Below are 22,271 nucleotides of genomic sequence, written 5' to 3' on the forward strand. Positions count from 1 at the left end.
AAGAGGAAGTAATTCATGTAAGAAGTGATAGGAACTGGGTGAAATGCCACTAGGCAATGTAGAGGAATCCATCAGCTCTGACAAAGTTGAGGAGGCAATATTTGGGCTGGGCTCACCTATTGTGGCCAAAGATGTTTGAAACGTGTCACTCCCTGCCCCCACCCCGGCTCCACATGCCAGTGAGTCTCACAAGCCTTAACCCCCTTCTCCTGATACAACATGGGAGAAGTAAAACTTCAACTTTATGACAATATCCCATGGTTCCTGGGCATTAAAAAAAATTATAGTGCACACTTCTATTGGTCCCTCCCACCGTCGCTACTACCCCAGCCCATATGTCCAAACTTAGTCTCCAGTGTCATGATGTTAGGAGATGGGCTGTGGGGAAGTGTTAGGTCATGAGGATGGAACCCCTGGAAATAGGACTGGTTCACTTGTCGAGAGACATCCTGGACTGGAGAGATGGCTCGCCACCACACCGCTCTTCCAGAACACCAAAGTTCAGTTTCTAGAATGCATGTCAGGTTGTAATTGGTTGTTGTTATGCTCTTTGGTGATTCACAACTCAGCTCTCAAATAAAACACATGTTAGCTTACTCTTTCTTATAAATACCCAGCCTTAGCTTGGCTTGTTTCTAGACAGCTTTTCTTAACTAATTATCCAATCTATCTTTTGCCTCTGGACTTTTACCTTTCTCTATTTCTATCTTTCCTTCTAATTCCATGCCAGGCTGTGTAGCTCAGGGCCTGGCCCCGGCACCCTACTCTTCTTCTTTTCTCACTCCTTGATCTCTTCCTTCCAGATTCCTCCTCCTCTTTATTCTCTGTCTGCCAGCCCCACCTGTTCTTTCTCCTGCCTTGCTATTGGCCACTCAGCTCATTATTAGACCAATCAGGTGTTTTAGACAGGCAAAGAAACACAGCTTCACAGAGTTAAACAGATGCAACATAAAAGAATGCAACACATCTTTGCCTCATTAAACAAATGCTCCATGGCATAAACAAATGTAACACATCTTTAACTGAGATTCCACAACACCAGACTGCTTACAACTTCACATAGCTCCAGAAGATCAGTGCCATCTTCCAGGTTTCGCTAATACCTGTACATAACACACACACACACACACACACACACACACAATTGAAAGTAAAGTCTTTTTTTTTTTTAAGAAAAAAGATACCTCAGGAGCTAACTAGCTCCATTCTCCAGCTGAAGACATGCTAAGAAGGCAGCATCTGTGAGAACACAGGCCTTCACCAGACATCTATCTAGTCTTCTGTGTGTGAGCTCCCAGCTTCTGGTTACCATCATAAATAATGCAGTCTGTGGCATTTTGTTATAGCTGCCCAAATAGACTTTCCTCAGGCCAGAATCCCTGCCAGATCTTTCACTTCTGAGTACAGGGATGCAATGGGACTTTTATCCGCATATGCGCCATACAGATCTCTCAGGAGTGCTCTCTGAGAGGGATGGATGTATCAGATGGTTTGTGTCAGAGATAATGAAAGGGGAAATTAGCCTTGCTTTGCTATCATAATGGATGGGAAAGCATTTGAAATGATCCTTTTAGCAGAATTATCAAAGTATCTTAAAGAAGAAAATTAAGTTTATTGCTTTAGATATGTTGAACATACAGATCATGATCTGATCTACAGCTAAGTGCCCAGTTGCCTGACTGAAATTTGACAAGATCTCTCCAAAAGAAAGCTTCCAAATGGCACACAGCCACTGGCCATGTGTCCTAGAGAGCACCAGGCCCTGAGTTTATAGCTCCCGCCAATCCCTTCAGGAAATGTACTTGACGTTCTCACAACTAGGAGATAATCTGTGATCAAGAAAACCACCCACAGCCTCATACTGATTACTTTAACATTGCTGTCACAATACTGCAAGAATAACTTGAAGGAAGAAAAGTTAGTTTGGCTCACAGTTTCAGAAGGTTTCAGTCCGAAATCTCAAGGTCCAAATCAGGAGCAGATGGAGAGAGAGTACGAGCAAGGAACTCAGGACCATGAGGGGTGCACCCACACACTGAGACAATGGGGATGTTCTATCGGGAACTCACCAAGACCAGCTGGCCCGGGTCTGAAAAAGCATGGGATAAAACCAGACTCACTGAACATAGCGGACAATGAGGACTACGGAGAACTCAAGAACAATGGCAATGGGTTTTTTATCCTACTGCACATACTGGCTTTGTGGGAGCCTAGGCAGTTTGGATGCTCACCTTACTAGACCTGGATGGAGGTGGGTGGTCCTTGGACTTCCCACAGGGCAGGGAACCCTGATTGCTCTTTGGGCTGACGAGGGAGGGGGACTTGACCGGGGGAGGGGGAGGGAAACGGGAGGTGGTGGCAGGGAGGAGGCAGAAATCTTTAATAAATAATTAAAAAAAAAGAAAATTGCTATAAATATCTGTCTCATGCAGATATGTAGAAGTACAATAAAATTTAATTATAATAAAAAAAAGAAGGTTTCAGTCCATCATGATTGAGAAGCACAGCCGAGTAGTTCAGTTAGTGGTGGACAAAGTGTGTAGCAAATACTGTACACACACACGCATGCACATACACATGCACAAGTGTATACACACATGCACACATACATACACACACATGCACACCAAGTGTGTTCACAAATGCATACACACAAGTATATACACACATGCACACATGTACATACACACATGCACACACACACATATACATACAGACATACATGCACACACACATACTTACACACTTTCCTCTTTTGCCCCCGAGCAGTATGAAACTCTCACGAGAACCACACCATGAAGATGTGTTTCTCTCACTGTTAATAAAAAGATGATTGGCCGATAGCTAGGCAGGACTTTGGGGGCTGAGAAAATGCTGGGAGAAAGAAGAACAAAGTCTGAGGAGTCTTGAGCCAGACATGGAAGAAGCAACATGGGAAGTTCATAGATGAGGTAAATGAGCCACAGGGCAGCACACAGATTAATGGAAATGAGTTAATTTAAGTTGTAAAGGCTAGCTAGTAACAAGACTAAGCTATTGGCCAAACATTTATAATTAATATTAAGTCTTTGTGTGGTTATTTGGGAGCAACTAGCAGGACACAGAGAAACTCTGCCTACAAAAAAAACAAAAAGATTCTTCAACCACGCTTTTGGATACTTCAGCCTGAGGATCATGAACTAAACCAAACTGTTGTTCTTTAGATGTTACTCAATCTCAAGAACTGTGAAAACTGAAAATACATACTTTCCACAAGACTAACTCAGCAGTGAATATAACAAAGCCAGTTTCTTAACCTATAGTGCTAGTGATATAGCATACATCTTACATTTCTGTCTTTGCTGTTCTGTCGCTTTCAGCATAAACTATAAGTTTACTGCTGACACTTATTGCCTGTGCTGGGTAACTTTGTTGTTTGTGGTTGGTGCATTGGTGTGTTGGTAGGTTGGTGTGTTGGTTTGTTGGTTGGTGGGTTGGTGAGTTAGTTGGTAGGTGGGTTGGTTGGTTGGAGGGTTGGTGGATTGGAGTGTTGGTTGGTGGTTGGGTTGGTTGGTTATTTTGTTGGTTGGTTGATTGGTGGGTTAGTTGGCTGGTGGGTTTGTTGGTTGATTTGTTGGTTGGTGGGTTGTTTGTTGATTGGTTGGTGGGTTGGTTGTTGGTTGGTGGGTTGTTTGGTTGGTGAGTTGGTGGGTTAGTTGGTTGGTGGGTTGTTTGGTTGGTGAGTTGGTGGGTTAGTTGGTTGGTGGGTTGTTTAGTTGGTGAGTCGATGGGTTAGTTGGTTGGTGGGTTGTTTGGTTGGTGAGTTGGTGGGATAGTTGGTTGGTGCATTGGTTGGTTTGTGAGTTGGTGGGTTAGTTGGTTGGTGGATTTGTGGATTATTAGATTGATTGGTTGGTTGGTGGGTTGGTGAGTTGGTTGTTTGGTGGGTTATTTGGTGGGTTTGTTGGTTACTTGGTGGTTTGATTGGTGGGTTGGTTGTTTGGTGGGTTGGTGAGCTGGTTGTTTTGTGGGTTTGTTGGTTAGTTAGTTGGTGGATTAATTGGTGGGGTTGTTGGTTGTTGGGTTAGTTGGTGGGTTGGTTGATTAGTTGGTGGGTTGGATGATTGGTTGGTGGTTTGGTGGGTTGGTAGGTTTTCTGCCAACTTCACGTAAACTAGAGTCACCTGGGAAAAGGGAACCTCAGTTGAGGAATTGCCTCCATCATATTGGTCTGTAGGAATGTCTGTGGGGAGCATATCCTGGAATAATGGCATATGTGAGGGCCCAGCCCACTGCCAGTACCATTTCTGGGCAAGTGGTCCTGAGTTGTACAAAAAAGTGGCTGAGTAAGACAGTGAGCAGTCCCCACTTGGTCTCTGTTTCAGTGCTTGCCTCCGGGTTCTTGCTGTGCTTGAGTTCTTGCTTTGGCTTCCCTCAGTGATGGACTATGTCATGGTTAGATTTTTTTTTTGTAAACAATACATATCAGGGTCATCAGGGAAGTGGGAACTTCAATAGAGAAAAATCCCTCCACTAGATTGCCCTGTAAGCAGGCTTGTAAGACATTTTTTGATTGATAGCCCACTGTAGGTAGTGCCGCCTCTGGGTTGACTAGGAAAGCAGACTGAGTAAGCCATGGGGAGCAAGCCAGTAAGCAACACTCCTCCTGCATGGTCTCTGTTTAACTTCCTTCCTCCAGGTTCCTGCCCTGCTTGAGTTCCTGCCTTGACTTCCCTCAATAACAGACTGTGACTCAGAGGTGTGAACCAAATAAACCCTCTCCTCCACAAGCTGCTTTTGGTCAGAATGTTTTATCACAGTAGTAGAAAATCAGCGAGGACATCCCTGCAACCCCATGAACGGAACACAACAAGATATCGCAGGCCTTTCTTGTAAAGAAAAAAATCCAGGACTTCTCAATGTAGAACAATTTATTTTCCCTTTTCGTAACTCAGGCAAGCTTACACTCTTAGGAACAGTACGACAGGAATAAAATAGCTTCAGGAAACAAAAGCAAGACTTCATTTCCTTGAAAAGGGAAATGGAATCTCAAAGGAAAAACAAATGAAACAGCTTACAAGTCTGCAGCGGGAGAAAGGGCTCTGGGTCAGCATCCTGCCAGCTGGCAAGGTTGAGACCCCAGCACTAACATCTCCCCAGGCAAGAATGAACTGACTTTGAGATTCTCTTTCTGAGGTCAGGAAGTGGTCTAACTGGTCTTTCTGCCCCTGCACAACTAATGCGGCACTCTGTCCCTGGTGGACAGTTTAACAGCTTTTGGTTTTTGGTGGGTGAGCTGATAAATGAGAGTGAATGACTGGATGGGTGGATTTTTAAAGAATATTCATCTTACATTCTAAATTGTGTGTATGGGGCCAGTGTGTCCATATGAGTGCAGGCACAGAAGTATTGGACCACCTCGAGTTGCAAGAAGGTTGTGAATGACCTAACTGGAGTCTGGGGATGAAACTCAGAACCTCTAGAAGAGCTCCAAGTGTTCTTAACCACTGAGCAATCTCTCCAGCCCTGGTAGTTTAAATGCAGCAAGCAAGTTTTTTTGGGTTTTTTTTTTCTTCTTATTCTCCACCCTTACAGCAATCTTTTCCTCCTGGCCCCAAGGGCCAGGCAGCCATCAGATCACCCTCATCAGTACTACAGGGTACTATCAGTATCATGTCATAAACAGTAGATCTAGACAGCTAAACACCAGAGGGCAAGTCATGTTTCCATCTTCCTGGTGTCCCAGGACTGGCCCAGGCTGTCCCCCCAGGAAATAGTCAGCAAACTATTATTTTAGTGTCTTTGTTTTGTTTTATTTTTTGATAAGGAATATTAATGTTTAGTCAGTATTAAGTCTGTTGAAATACCTGTACTTAGTTACTTTAAATTTTCCTTTTGTGCCCAAAATTGAAGTCTACAATTAGTTTTCACTCCAATGAAATAATGTCAGCTTTCAAAAGACACAAGGCAGCCGCTTCTAGCATTTTTTCCGTTTTTATTCGTCTTCTCTCATTCAAAATGATACAAAAAAGCTTTCAACTTAATGAATATATAATTCTCTCTAATTTAGAATGTGATTTACGTTTTGCAGCTTGAAAGGCTTGCCTCTATTAGATTTTCTTCTTTCCCTGTGTGAACAAGCAGATGCCTTCTGCCAGATCCGCCTCAACGCAGAGGAACATGGGAGTCATTTGTTGCATCTTTAATTCCCAAGGGCCATTTCAAAGAGGTTCTCTTTCCAGTTTTGTTCTTAGAAAACTCATAAGAGAGTCCAAGTCGAAAAGGAACACACTGTAGAGTTTCCTACCCAAGACTGAGAGGAAACGGGCAAAGGTTAACAAAAACACGAAGAAAAAAAAGTTACCTCATTCTGTTTTATGGAAGGCAATTTCTAAGTGGCTTATCTGTTATGAAAATAACGTCATCCATGCATTTATTTAACAGTTAATTAGGAGCATCTCTTAAAAGATTTCTCCAGCCATAATCCTGGCTAATAATATCAAACTGATGAGCAAAGACATCACACCTACGTGTTCAGCTGATGATGTGGCAAAGATCATGAAATTCTGCAAAACTCAATCTAAAGAGAGTTGTAAATCGCACAAATACCAGCTAATGGATAATGAGATTCTATTCTAATGTTGATAATGTGCAATGTAAGTGTTCCCTGTTTCTTAAATAGGATATCTTTGACCATTTAAGCAAGTCTTTAGCACCAAGCATCCACAGACTCGAGTATATTAAAAAAGCCATTTTGTGTATGCCGCTTGGAGGTAATGAGAAAGTACTTCTCAATGGGACACGCTTAAGAGGAGACATCAATGTCTTATTAATAGGTAAGAGCACGCTGAGTTAATAGTGCATTGATAACTTATTTTTATTGTCCCCTCCTCACCATGCTTGTGTGGTTCGGTGATGTAATATGAGCACAAAAACAAAAGGCCAAACTAGCACCGTTCCCATGTCATCATTTTCTAGCATAAAGATGTGCTTGCTTTTTATTAGAGATGTCTTCTATCTGCAAGAACATCATTTGACCTTTTGCACAAGTATGTTATGTCCTATACATCAGCCAGGTACCCCAAATTCCTCCACTTGGTCCCTTGCTCCCACCATTATCTGACTATTGATCTACTGAAAATTCTAACAGTCTGAATTGCGGTCAGAATCCTTTCTAACTGGGATGATGTTCAGTCTTCCTACTTATCCACGAGCAGATGTGCCCCAGCTGAGCAGAGCTTCATGGAAGCCGTGGGGCACTTTCATCTAAGAACTTGGAACTGTTGAATCTCTACCTGCTGTTAATTCAGTCAATCAATGATGGGCGCTCTGGTGGGCTGGGGGAAGGACACAAAAACACATATATTAATTCTGCTTAATCACAGAAACAGATCAAATATATTCACTGAACATGCAGTAGGGAAACAGTGCACGCCAGGTACCACCTACAACTAACAAAACAGGAGTGAGAGAAACGGTAGACTATAGTTACCAGGGTGAGGGGCACATCTGCATTAAACATTCTAGGAGCTGAATGACAGACGAAAACCTGTGACTGTAGACAGCTGGGTTGTTGCAAATTGGGGGCCATTTTTTCAGCTCTCTGCTGCCCCCTCAATAGCCAATCATTAACTCTGCATGTGACCTCACATCCTTGTGACTATTAGGTATAGTCCTCGTGCAGTGTACAAACGCAAACGCATTCTCACCTCTGCTTCCACAAACGCACCCGTACCCCCAGCTTCCACAAACGCACCCGTACCCCCGGCTTCCACAAACGCACCCGTACCCCCGCCTTCCACAAACGCACCCGTACCCCCGCCTTCCACAAACGCACCCGTCCCCCCAGCTTCCACAAACGCACCCGTACCCCCGCCTTCCACAAACGCACCCGTACCCCCGGCTTCCACAAACGCACCCGTACCCCTAGCTTCAACAAACGCACCCGTACCCCCGGCTTCCACAAACGCACCCGCACCCCCGGCTTCCACAAACGCACCCGTACCCCCGGCTTCCACAAACGCACCCGCACCCCCAGCTTCAACAAACGCACCCGTACCCCCGGCTTCCACAAACGCACCCGTACCCCCGGCTTCCACAAACGCACCCGTACCCCCGGCTTCCACAAACGCACCCGTACCCCCAGCTTCCACAGGTCCAAGGCTAAGCTAATCTGGGGGTATCTGAGACCTCCAGCAGAGACTGCTCCACCCCTCTGTAACCCTCACCTAACTGATGTTTTTGCCAATGTACTTGAAAGATAAACCTGATTTATGGCTTCCTTTGTTCTGTTACTACAAACACTTCATGAATCTGTTAGCAGGTCAGAATATGGAATTTGGGACCTGAATCCTGCCCAGGGCCATGGTCACTCCAGACCAGAATAAACTGTCTCTTCCATTCCTTGAGGTAACAACTATTTGAAGCTTTTCCTTAAGGAGCTTCAGGAAGAGAAAGAGGGGATAAAGAGGTACAGAGGTCAGTGCACCGCGCACTGAAATGATTCATAGGTCAAGACAGAAGTAAGCAGAATGTCGACGGAAGGCACAAACAGAAAGTGCCAGGAAGGAAGTAGTCTTTTTTTTTTTTTTTTTTTTTTTGGTTTTTCGAGACAGGGTTTCTCTGTGGTTTTTAGAGCCTGTCCTGGAACTAGCTCTGTAAACCAGGCTGGTCTCGAACTCACAGAGATCCGCCTGCCTCTGCCTCCCGAGTGCTGGGATTAAAGGCGTGCGCCACCACCGCCCGGCTGGAAGTAGTCTTTTTATCACTTTTTTTTTTTTTTACTAAAAAATTATTTGTGTGTATGGAGTTACGGGCTATGGATGGAGGTACAGGCATGACTTCCACGGCAGAGCACATAGAAGACAAGCGCCTTCATTCCACCAGACAGGTCCCAAGGATTCAACCCAGGTCGTCAGGTTTGACATCAGACACCTCTACCCGCTGAGTCATCTCACCAGCCCTTCCTTTGCATATTATTTAAGTCAACAATTTGATAATCATAATTAAGAATTTAAATGCAGCCGGGCGGTGGTGGCTCACACCTTTAATCCCAGCACTCGGGAGGCAGAGGCAGGCAGATCTCTGTGAGTTCGAGGCCAGCCTGGTCTACAAGAGCTAGTTCCAGGACAGGAACCAAAAAGCTACGGAGAAACCCTGTCTCAAAAATCAAAAAAAAAAAAATTTAAATGCAATGCTATATCTGCTTTAAATATTCTTTCTGAAGAGTCATTCTTTGCAAGGTGCTTTTCAGTTTTACCATGCCTTTTGCTGTCTACCACTCAGTTCTGTAAACACGGATCACTCCAGGCACTTGGGGTACCTGGCAGTGTGAGAAGAGGGGTGAAGGGCTTGTGGATATTAGGAATGCAAACATGAATTTAAAAAACCTTTAAAAAAATACTGAAACCTAGCATCTTCCTGGGTGTTCTTGAATGTTTATCTGCAGGTAATTTATTTAACTTGTTTTTTGTTTAATTTTGGCTTCTTGGCTTTGTGAGTCTGGGTCTTGCTATGTATTCCTGACTGATTGGTACTGTACACTTCTGTGCTGGTTTAAATGAGAATGGCTCCCATGGGCTCATAGATTTGAATGCTTGGTCACCAAAGAGAGGCACTGTTTCCAAGGATTAGGAGGTGTGGCCTTGATGGAGTGTGTCACCAGGGATGGGCTTTGAGATTTCCAAAGTGTCCCTCTTCTCCCCGCTGCCTGCAGATCCAGATGGAGAGCTCTCGGCTGGCTCCTTCTCCAGCACTACGGCTGCCCACGTGCTGCCATGCTTCCCATCCTGACAATGGACTAAACCATTGGTCTGAAGCCGCAAGCCAGCCCCAATTAAATGTTTTTCCTTTACAAGAGTCACCATGGTCATGGTCTCTTCACAGCAGTAAACACTGATCAAGACACTTTTCAGAGTCCAGAAGCAATCCTCCTGTCTCATCTTTCCCAAGTACTGGTATTACAGGCATGCACCCTCAAGCTGGGCTTCTGACTTTTTTTATTGAGGTGCTGGGATGAAAGCCAGGGCCTTTTCTATGCAAGGCAAGCGCTCTACACCGAGCCATACCCCTGCCTGAGGATATGTAAAGGGGAATGTTCCTCTCTGCTGTGTGTTTTCCAATAGTCAAAGTGGAACTGAGATCAGAGGAGCTGCATTTGGGTTCATTTTGCTGCCCATAGAACCTTAAGTAACCGCCCCCACCTGGCTGCCCCAGCTGGGCTGACTCCTGCTTCCTTCTCTGTGGTGATCAGCTGTTGCTCAGAGCCCCCAAACAGGAACATCCTCCACTATTTCTGGAGATAAAGCCACAGAAAGATGGAATTAAAATAACTAGCCAGAAGTTCAGACTACTCACATTAGGCGGCTGGAGGCCAGAGGAATGGCCTCCCATTTTGCTATTAAGTTAGTCTTACGTGCGGCTGGTTAGAAGGAACAGATGATGGAATGACAAGGACTAATAGGCCAGGAAAGCTGCAGAGTGAGCCACGGGGAGCAGGGACTGCACAGCAGACGGACACTCATGTTGGAACAGAAGGAAGAGGGGAAGTTGGGGGGGGCAGAATTTCATTTCTAAGGACACTAGTAACCTATATTTTTATAGACTCTTTCTGAAGATTATGGAAGTCTTTCTTTCTGTTGTTTTTTGTTATTCATTCATCTGAGTGTGTGTGTGTGTGTGTGTGCGCGCGCGCGCGCGTGTGTGTGTGTGGTGTCTGTGTGTGTGTGTATCTGTGTGTCTGCACGCATGTGAGTCTGTGCACATGAAATCAGAGGACAACTTAGAGGAGTCAGTTCTCTCTTCCCACCATGTGGGTGCAAGTGCTTTTACCCATGTCACTGGCCTTAAGTTTACTACTTAAAAAAAAAAAAGAGAGAGAGAGAGATTAAGCTTCTGCTGAAATGATAGAGATAAGAAATGGCCAGGGAGGGCTACTCAGCTGGTAAAATGCTTGCTGTGCAAACAAAGACTATAAAGCATAAAGTTCAATTCAAAGAAACAATGGCGAACACAGACAACAACCCCAATGTTAGGCAAGTAGAGACGTGGTCGCTGGGGTTTGCTGGCCGGTCAGCCTAGCCTAACCTGGGTAAGCCCCAGATCCCAGTGACAAATTATCTCAAAAACATAGGTGACCCGAACAAGATACCTTCCCAACAATCCATCACGGATGGGGGAAGGGCTTGTGAAGGTGCAATTCCTTAAGGACAGTAGGCAGTTATAGCTGCTTTCAGGGTGGGCTCACTTCCTCCAGTGGTGTAGCCCCTGGTAGGTTGCTCACAAGCCAGTAAATAACCTCCCATCCTTGCTCATGCAAGCAACACTAATTAAACTAACTAAATACACACAAAAAAGGCATGAGCATGGTGAAGGACTGGTGGAGGAAAGGATAATGAATGGGGAGGGGGATAGACAGGTATGAAAGTGTCAAATATTACATTAAAAAAACCTGAATGCTCTCTTGACCACATTCCACTTCTGAATCTACCAGAAACTCATGAAAAATTTTAAAGACATAGAAAATAAGAAACTATCACTTTGGGGGAAGAGGATGTGATTCAGTTGGTCATGTACTTGCCAGGTATGTGCAGAGTCCAGTCCCCATCATGACATAAATCAGGTGTGGTGGTGTGGAGTGAGATTTCATTTGTATTTAATGAATAAAGCTCACCTGGAGATCAGAGATTAAAACCACCCCACTGGTAAACCTTACAGACCAGGTGGTGGTAGCACACACCTTTAATACCAGTAGCCACACTAGTTTGCCATAGATACCAGGTGGTAGTGGCGTATGCCTTTAATCCCAGCCCTAGAGAGGAATATAGAATGGGAGGAGACAGCTCTCAGACGATCTCATTCTGAGATTCCTGGAGGCAGGATCACCATTTTAGACTGAGGTAGAGGTAAGAGCCAGCAGCTGGCTGTTTTGCTTTTCTGACCTTCAGGTTGAACCCCAGTATCTGTCTCTGGGTTTTTATTAATCATTCTACAATGGTACACTCCTTTAACCTCAGCACTTGGCAGGTGGAGGCATTAGGATCAAGAGTTCAGGGTCATTGAGCTACAGCATATGAATTAGACCTAGACTGTGGGCGGAGGAGATGGCTCAAGAGATGAAGGACTTGCCACACAGGGATCCCCAGAACCCAAATAAACCAGTAGTGTCCATCTGTAACACAGAGCCCTAGGAGGGAGATGGATCCCCAGGAGCTGAGGGAAGGGTCGCAACACTCACAGCTAGCCCGGTGGACAAAACAAGCAATCCTGTTGCAAACAAGGTGAAAGGTAAGACCCAGCACTGAGGGTGTGTCCTTTAATCTCTACACACACTCCGTGGCATGTGTATGGGCACATGAATACGGGAGCACATACACACAGGATGGGGGGAGGTGATTTTAGAGACGCAGGCTTTTAGGAGGGAATTACAATTCCTTTCACCCCTATATGACCTAAGCCTACACTCAAAACTAACACCATTTTTAAGGGCAATGTATTATGAACAGTTTACACCTTAGATGTGTGTACATAGGAAAGGCCTGAGGACACAGCACCTAAGTCTGTGGAGAAGTTTAGACCCCACGGCAGAGGCCTCCAGAACAGAGTCACCAACACCCGTCACCTTTCTCCCCAGGGGTCACTTCCGTTTCCTGTCTTGCTCAACCGTTAACACGTGAGAAGGAGCAGACCCGTCAGCCACTCTGTCTTCTTTTAATCAGCAGGGTAATGTTTGGTTTATTTACTTCCTAAAATAGTTTCGATGAGACAGAGAGAAATTTAATGTAAACATATACATATTTATGATTTCAGATCTGGTGCTTGAGTCCCCATCAGCAATGTGTGAATCTATGTTGTATATAGAAGACAATTGCTGTCTTATTTATTCAAATTTCTCAGCAAACAATGGTATATATTTCCCTATTTATTCTCATCCTCTTTTCATGTATTTTATGAACTTCTTAAATATTGCATATTCTGACTCAACTCTCAACAATTCAATATTGGCACAAAACAAAAAGGGCTCATTATTCTTCCATTTTAGCATTGCAGTATTCACATATATAAGTAATAATAAATCTCACAGATTCACTTCAGGTTTATAATTAAAAGCTATTGCACCTGGTAACTTTTAAAATATTCCTTTGAATTTTCATACGGTAAAATTGTAAAACCCACAAAAAGGGAACTATAGGTTCTTTGACTTCACCGATAACTGTGTCTTCTCACAACCATGAGGATCCTTAAATGGCAGCTTGTTTTCTCTTCAGCTGTCTCTAATGCTAAAGTAAGCAATACTTTTTGATTTCCATAGATTTTAATATATGCTGCTTTAAGAGTCCTGAGTAGTCACCATCCCTGAGTCGTTAGCTGTTTTCTCTACCTGTTGTCTTCATGAAGAGTGGACACCAGGGCATGGTGGTCACGGCTCATTGCACCCCGTGGAAGAACAGGTGGCAGAAAACCACCTTTATTCCCTTCCTGGTGCCTGTGGTGTTGATACAGAGAGGTGAAAATTTACTGGGGTGCCATGGCAGACTGAGAACGGAATCTCTTATGGTATGACAGTTTGAAAAACATCATAATCTCTCTTTTTTTTTAAAAAAAAAAAAGTATCAATTTTATTTGTGTGTATGTATGTGTGCATGCACAGGTGTGAGTGTATATGCAGGTGGGAGCATGCAGGTGTGAATGTGTGTGCATGCGCACATGTAGAGGCCAGAGGTCAAACTTGGGCGTCATTCCTTGGTTTCCATCCATGCTTCCTTATGACGAGGGTCTCTCACTGGCCCAGGGCTCACCAGTCGAGCTAGACCGTCTGGTCAGTGAGCACAGAGATCTGCCAGCCTACTTCTTCCCAGAACTGGAATTACACTGCACCCAGGTTTGTTTGTTTGAGATTCATTTTGGTTTTGTGTATGTTCATATGCCTGTGCACATGAATGACATGTGTGTGCATGTATCCTTGGAGGCCAGCTGGAGTTACAGGCAATTGTGAGCTGCTGGACTTGGGTGCTGGAAACCGAACTCAGGTCCTCTGCAAGAGCAACAAGAGTTCTTAACTACTGGAACCATCTCTGAAACATCTTGTTGTTTTTTCATGTATAGGCTGGGGACCAAACTTGGGTCCTTGCACATGCACAACCAACATTTTATTGGCGGAGACAGCCCCTAAAATATCACTTAGAAATCACTCCCAGATCAGTTATTCCCAACACAAGAAACAGTATTTTCCACAGTGATTTTTCCAAAATCTTTGTCTCCATTCCCCTTCTTGGCCACTAGGGTATGTGTGTGAGCCACAGTGTACCACTCACAAGACCACACCCCTTCCCAGGAGAGCACATAACCTAAGCCAGCACAAGCAAACCTTACCCTACACGGTTCCAACCAGGAGCTGGGAAGAAGAGCCAGGTCCTATTTGTGGCAGAGCTGTTGGGGTCTCAATCTAGTCCCACCAGCAGCCACAAGCCCTGACTCAGCAATGGAGCTGGATTGATAGGGAGAGACAAGAAGGGAGAGCAGAGGACAGAGCCCGGATGACCTGATGCCAAGGCTGTTGCTGCTTCCCATCATCACCGTTGGATCCCAAAGTCCAGATCTGCAGCCAATAAAGTGTCCACCTATTTATGCGAACTTGTAAATTCATCCATGATCCAAAGGTTTCTGAGTTTTATAACCCAGAGTCCAGTTTCAATTGCTTTGTTCCGCATCCTCTTCTGGCTGTTCTGGCTTCCATCAGAATGCCTGTGACTTACCAGAAACACTCACACTTTCCTTAAAGTCAGCTACAATTTCTCTCTCATTTCTCATGGCTCTGCCAGGCAGCAGTGGTTAAATAAATAGAGTCTTAACGCCCCTGTTAAATCCCAGTGCCAGCTGTCACTAGCCGGGAGATAAAAGCTTCCTGTATCACCTGGAGGAAGTGGCCTGTGCAGGAGAATCCTGTAGAACCATGTTCCTTTCTCTTGTGGGCTGTGACGAGGTTGGCATGTCACAGTTTATAAATGTCACCCGTCATAGGATTCGAAGAGCATTAGTTCACGAAAGCATTCCAGCTATCAGGGTCCCTGGTCTTCAGTGTGCCCTTCTTTTCCTGGACCTGCTTATACTGTCATTACAAATGATTCAAAAAGATAAAACCCAAGGAAAGAATAACACGGAGGCAGCATCAGCCAAAAGAAGCCACTCAGAGGGAAATGAGGAGAAAATAGCCCGAGTGTGAGTTAGTGGTCTGGTGCTTGCCTTGAAGGCTTCATAAAACTCCAGAGCAGGCTCCAGGAAAGGTGTGGCCCGCTAGGGGAAAATTGACAGCTGGAAGATTGCAGTGTTGGTGTAAGTGCATAAGTCCAGCATTCAGGAAGATTAGCGGGGGGGGGGGGGGGGGAGGGAATCCCAAGTGCAAGGCTTGCATAGGACAGAGAAAGTCCTTGTCTAGGAAGAGAGGATTGGAGGGGGCTATAAACCTGGCACAGTGGCACACACCTGTAATCTCAGCGCTTGAGAGGCTGAGACAACAGGACTGCGGTTTGTTAGAGGCTAGCCCGGGTAAGTCTCCAAACAGCAACAGTTAGAAAATAGCAGATCTCCTTGGAATGGTGGAGTGTCTGAGTAAAGAAGGTCATTCCTCTTTTCTAATACTAAGCATCTGTTTTTTGTTTGCTCTGATCCTGGCCTGGAGGCTTGCTGGAGTGATAATCAATAATGGAGATGCTGCCTTCTCAGCGATGGCATAGCCTGCATGGTTCCTGGTAGAGACCCTGTCCATTGCTCTTGGGTTTTCCAGGATGGCACAGTCTGCGTGGTTCTGGTAATGACCCTGTCCATTGCTCTTGGGTTTTCCAGGATGGCACAGTCTGCGTGGTTCTGGTAATGACCCTGTCCATTGCTCTTGGGTTTTCCAGGATGGCACAGTCTGCGTGGTTCTGGTAATGACCCTGTCCATTGCTCTTGGGTTTTCCAAGATGGCATAGCCTCCGTGGTTCCTGGCAATGACTCTGTCCATTGCACTTGAATCTTCCAGGACTGTCTAAAATGAAAAACGCCACAATCCTAGATTTTCTGAGATTTACCAAGTCACAGTCATTCAGACTGAGGACCCCCTGAGTCACTTTCAGGAAGAGGCCACCTTGGACCTAAGGGAGGTCACTCCAGTAGGACCTGGGATGAGTTTTAATTTTATTTTGCAATTATCAGAAAGGAGTCAGATATTAAATCTTTTTATATAATCAGTAGACTAAACCCCCAAAAAAGCACACCATAGTAAAACACCAGAAAAAGAAAACACTTGTTTTAAACCAGCAGCCGGCTGCAGTAGGAACATTTGTAACATCAGCACTAGGAGGCAAAGACAGGAAGATGGTGAATCTGAGGCTAGCCTGGGATATGTAGCAAGACCCTTTTTAAAACAAACAAACCAGATGGCTAAGCTAGCCCTGCATGTTATATAATTTGTGCATGCTCTAAATATAGATGCATAAAGGACGTACATGTAAGATTTCTTTTCAAATAAGCCCCCTTCCCAGCTTAGATGTCCTAAGCATGGCTATTGGAAATGTGTAATAAATTTAGTCATGTAAAACATCCAAAAGGAAAATACTAACAAGTAAAATGCTGCCCCCTTGTTGCTTTTTGTCCTCTGCCCATATAGGAATCCGGAGTTCCCAGGTTCTCAGAGTACTGTGCATGCAAATGTAGTGTGCAGGCATCAGGAACAGCCTCAAGATACCCTTGTGGGAATGTCATCAGAATAGGGCCAGAAACTTGCTCATTTTATAGCATTAATAGTCAATGGAGATCTTAAGGAAGTCAAAGATTTCCTCTTGCCCTAGGGAACAAAAACAAGCTGTACCCCTTCTTTCTAGGGCGCCACTGACAAACCGAAGTCCAAGTCTACAGAAGTCCTGCCCGGAAACTAACAATTTTATTAGGCTTGCATAGATAAAGAGAGGTTTATTACAAACCCATGGGAGAACCACACCACTGATAGGTCTTACCCCAGCACTCACGACCACCTCTCCATAGCTGGAGGCCTCCATCTCAGTTAAGCTTCCACAGCCAGCTCACTCCAGCACCTCCTGGGATCACAATGCCACGCAGAAATAGGGCAAGATAATATGTGAATGAAAGGCAGGTGCAGGAGATAAATTCTGAGTTACTGATAAAGATCCTATAGCCCATTGCACCTACTTCTGCTCTGAGAGATGGCTCCAGCCAGCAAGCCGTGGAGGTCTCTGTGAGTAGGCACAGCTATTATGATGAAGATGGCAGCTACTGTGCTCACAGGATGACATTCTACAATAGCAATTAAAGCAGGAACAAGGAAGAATGTAGGTCGAAGGCTGGTCTTCCAATCGCCAGTTCAAGCAAACCCCTTAGCAAAGCAAACGCCCATGGAAGGCCATCCTTGCCGTCTTCACCAGTCTCTTCCTGTGTGGAGATCTCACCACCCTTTCCTGTTATCCTGGCTTGGCTCTGCTCAATAACTGACCTTCACAAAGACTTTCATGTAAGTTCCATATAAGTTGTACTGAGAGGACAGAAAGGGAGACATCTGCTCCCTTTCAGACATGGCTGGCCCCTCAGTGGGGTGGCTTGCTTTGCCTCGGACACTAAACACATGATGGTTGGAAGTTAAACAAGCTACGACCTGCCACATAAAGGACAAAGAAGATTAAATAACATCTAAGATTCCTCAGAGAGCCTAGACTTGGGCACAGCGCCTCCTCTTGCCAACGGAGCATTAGCTCCTTGGGATGTTACTCTGGATCCCCAGGGTTAATGTGCTGCCATCTTGTATGGTCTGCTCCCACCTCCCAGGCTACCATAGAATAAATCTCATGGCTGGTTAAATGGCTAGTGGTTAGTTACACCTTTCTAAAACAGCTTTGCCAATCATTTGAGAGTTCTAAGGACAACGTTCTGTAATCTGTAGCTCTCCTGAGCTCAAGTCCTGCCTGTCCCATGTGTGATACATGTCCACATGAGTTCATGTTTATCATCATCATAATACATACATAGATACATATATATTTTACAGGATCATTGTTTACACTGTGTGAAAATGTGTCATTGTGATTAGTTTAATAAAAAGTTGAGTGGTCAATAGCTAGGCAGGAGAGAATAGGCAGGGCTGGTGGCAGAGGGAATGACAAGGAGAAGGAACCTAGGCTAGAGAGAGGAGGGGAAAAGGGAGAAAAGAGGGAGACACCAGGGGCCAGTCAACCAGCCAGCCAACACAGCCAGCCATAGAGAAGGCAAGAAAGTAGGGTATAAAGAATGAAAGAAAGGGAAAAAGCTGAGGCAAAATGTTGATGAAGAGAAATGGGTTAAATTAAGCTATGAGTGCTAGCAAGAAACCAGCATAAGCTAAGGCCAAGCATTCATAACTAATAACAAGTTCTGTGTAAGATTTGGGGTCTGGTGGTCCAAGAATGCCTACTGTAGTTAACCACAGATTCATTAGATAACCCAGCAATTCTGCTCCTAACATCTACCCAAACCATGGTGAATAAGAATCCTCACGAACACACACACACACAGAGAAAGAGAGAGAGAGAGAAAGAGAGAGAGAGAGAGAGAGAGAGAGAGAGAGAGAGAGGAGAGAGAGAGAGAGAGGAGAGAGAGAGGGGGGAGAGAGAGAGAGAGAAGAGAGAGAAGAGAGAGAAGAGAGAGAGGAGAGAGAGAAGAGAGGGGGAGGAGGGAGGGAGAGAGGGGGAGGAGGGAGGGAGAGAGGAGAGGGGGGAGAGAGGAGAGGAGAGGGGGGATAGAGGAGAGGAGAGAGAGAGAGAGAGAGAAAAGAGAGAGAGGAGAGAGAGAAGAGAGGGGGAGGAGGGAGGGAGAGAGGAGAGGGGGGATAGAGGAGAGGAGAGGAGAGGAGAGGAGAGGAGAGGAGAGGAGAGGAGAGGAGAGGAGAGGAGAGGAGAGGAGAGGAGAGAGAGACGGTACACACTTGTAACCCAGAAGTTAAGAAGTGGAATTAGGAGGCTCAGAAGCTACATGCCATCCTCAGTTACGTAACAGTTTCTAGGCTGTGTGTGTGTGTGTGTGTGTGTGTGTGTGTGTGTCACCCAAAGGCAAAGAGACAAAAATATCTCCAAAACAATATACACATAAAATCTGATAACTTAGAAAAAATACACCAGTTCCTTGAAAAAAACTTGTGAAATATATCATCTGGTTTGCTAACTTGAGAATAAATCTACAAGATTAAACCTTCCCTGAAACTAATGACTGGCCCATGTGTTCTCACGGGCTATCCTACTATTTTTAAAATCTACATGAGGAAGGGAAGGTAAAGGGCACTGGAACTGGAGAGGTGGGATATGCACAACACACAATATGCAGGTGCACAAAAAATATTTTAAATTAAAATTTGAAGGAAGAAATTCTATATAATTCTACATAGATCTCTATAACTCCCTATTGTATATAATCTCTTCAAGAGGAGAGAGTATTTCCCAGTTTAATTTATAAGGCTCAGCTAGATGCCCAAGCTGAACACCAATAGTTCAAAAACACAGACAGAAAATATCCCTGATAAATATTAGTGCAAAACTTCTGTGTTGTCCACGGCCCATTATTATGATGGGGGCCATAGGAACCATGCACGATGAAATCCGAGGGCCGAGCTGAGCCATACTTCCCTGGCCCTGAGAGAGTTAACCTTGCCCCTTGGTGGTGGCCACTGCAGCATAAGAGTTGGCCCTGCCCTTCATGGTAGAGGGGACCCAGTGCTCCAGAGAGATGGCCCTGCCCCTCACCATGGGCTTAGAAGAATTGGCTCCACCCTTCACCTGATCCTCGCAGTCTCAGCATCCCAGATTGACCAAATTCAGGGCTTTGAGTTGCCCCAGTCCAGCATCTACCCTATCTATGACGTGCCAGAATGCATGAAGGGACTGGTCCTGGGAACCATAACCACACGATCTTCATGACTGGGCGGTAGCAGGATATTTGAAAGGAGTTTCAGGGAGGGTCCAGAACTAATGGTGGACCAGAAGCCAGAGGCCTTGAACCAGATCAACAACTCATCACAATGAACGTTTACAAGTAAAGCCGAGTTCACAAAACGGTCTACTGCATGACACACTGCAGCTCCCAGTGTCACCAAGATGAGCGAAGAGGTGTTGGAGACAGGGGGTTAAATTGTCTTTGTTGCTGTTGTAGTTAACTCATTTTGTTTGGTTGGTAATTAATATTTTTTTTTTTTTAATTTATTTATTTATTAAGAATTTCTGCCTCGTCCCCACAACCGCTTCCCATTTCCCTCCCCCTCCCCCGATCAAGTCCCCCCCCCCCTCATCTGCTCGAAGAGCAATCAGGGTTCCCTGACCTGTGGGAAGCCCAAGGACTGCCCACCTCTATCCAGGTCTCCTAAGGTGAGCATTCAAACTGCCTAGGCTCCCACAAAGCCAGTACGTGCAGTAGGATCAAAAACCCACTGCAATTGTTCTTGAGTTCTCAGTATTCCTCATTGTCCGCTATGTTCAGCTAGTCTGGATTTATCCCATGCTTTTTCAGACCTAGGCCAGCTGGCCTTGGTGAGATCCCAATAGAACATCCCCATTGTCTTAGTGTGTGGGTGCACCCCTCGTGGTCCTGAGTTCCTTGCTCGTGCTCCGTCTCCTTCTGCTCCTGATTTGGACCTTGAGATTTCTGTCCGGTGCTCCCGTGTGGGTCTCTGTCTCCTTTCATCGCCTGATGAAGGTTAATATTCCTGAGGATGCCTATGTGTTTGTCTTTGGATTCACCTTATTTAGCTTCTCTAGGAACATGAATTATAGGCTCAATGTCCTTTATTTATGGCTAGAAACCAAATATGAGTGAGTACATCCCATGTTCCTCTTTTTGGGTCTGGCTTACCTCACTCAGGATAGTGTTTTCTATTTCCATCCATTTGTATGCAAAATTCAAGAAGTCCTTGTTTTTTACTGCTGAGTAATACTCTAATATGTATATATTCCATACTTTCTTCATCCATTCTTCCGTTGAAGGGCATCTAGGTTGTTTCCAGGTTCTGGCTATTACAAACAATGCTGCCATGAACATAGTTGAGCATATACTTTTGTTGTATGATAGGGCCTCTCTTGGGTATATTCCCAAGAGTGGTATTGCTGGATCCAGGGGTAGGTTGATCCCGAATTTCCTGAGAAACCGAAACACTGCTTTCCAGAGTGGTTGCACAAGTTTGCATTCCCACCAGCAATGGGTGAGTGTACCCCTTTCTCCACAACCTCTCCAGCAAAGGCTATCATTGGTGTTTTTGATTTTAGCCATTCTGACAGGTGTAAGGTGGTATCTTAAAGTTGTCTTGATTTGCATTTCCCTGATCGCTAAGGAAGTTGAGCATGACCTTAAGTGTCTTTTGGCCATTTGAAGTTCTTCTGTTGAGAATTCTCTGTTCAGATCAGTGCCCCATTTTATAATTGGGTTGATTAGCCTTTTACGGTCTAGTTTCTTGAGTTCTTTATATATTTTGGAGATCAAACCTTTGTCAGTTGCAGGGTTGGTGAAGATCTTCTCCCAGTCAGTGGGTTGTCTTTTTGTCTTAGTGACAGTGTCCTTTGCTTTACAGAAGCTTCTCAGCCTCAGGAAGTCCCATTTATTCAATGATGCCCTTAGTGTCTGTGCTGCTGGGGTTATACATAGGAAGTGGTCTCCTGTGCCCATGTGCTGTAGAGTACTTCCCACTTTCTCTTCTATCAGGTTCAGTGTGTTTGGACTGATATTGAGGTCTTTAATCCATTTGGATTTGAGTTTTGTGCATGGTGATAGATATGGATCTATTTTCATTCTTCTACAGATTGACATCCAGTTTTGCCAGCACCATTTGTTGAAGATGCTCTCTTTTTTCCATTGTATACTTTTAGCTCCTTTATCGAAGATCAGGTGTTCATAGGTTTGTGGGTTAATGTCAGGGTCTTCTATTCGATTCCATTGGTCGACTTCTCTGTTTTTATGCCAATACCAAGCTGTTTTCAATACTGTAGCTCTGTAATAGAGTTTGAAGTCAGGGATGGTAATGCCTCCAGACAATCCTTTATTGTATAAGATTGTTTTGGCTATCCTGGGTTTTTTGTTTTTCCATATAAAGTTGATTATTGTCTTCTCCAGATCTGTGAAGAATTTTGATGGGATTTTGATGGGGATTGCATTGAATCTATAGATTGCTTTTGGTAGAATTGCCATTTTTACTATGTTGGTCCTCCCAATCCAAGAGCAAGGGAGGTCTTTCCATTTTCTGGTGTCTTCTTCAATTTCTTTCTTCAAAGACTTATAGTTCTTGTCAAGTAGAT

General features: G+C 44.7%; 1 protein-coding gene across 1 annotated transcript in view; it reads right to left on the reverse strand.

The window, feature by feature from the left end:
• Positions 1-15,595: 15,595 nt before the first annotated feature.
• Positions 15,596-22,271, reverse strand: part of LOC121453586 (meprin A subunit beta-like) — a 40,392-nt gene continuing 33,716 nt past the window's right edge. Inside the window, exons 15-16 of the mRNA XM_041660458.1 lie at positions 17,465-17,623; positions 15,596-16,003 (exon numbers count right to left, since the gene is read on the reverse strand). Of these exons, the coding sequence (XP_041516392.1) occupies positions 15,596-16,003; positions 17,465-17,623 (567 nt within the window). The remainder of the gene's footprint in view (positions 16,004-17,464; positions 17,624-22,271) is intronic.

Source organism: Microtus oregoni, unplaced genomic scaffold (assembly GCF_018167655.1).
Source record: "Microtus oregoni isolate MIOR12 unplaced genomic scaffold, Mior012 000011F_ref0000422, whole genome shotgun sequence".
Lineage (NCBI taxonomy): Eukaryota > Metazoa > Chordata > Mammalia > Rodentia > Cricetidae > Microtus > Microtus oregoni.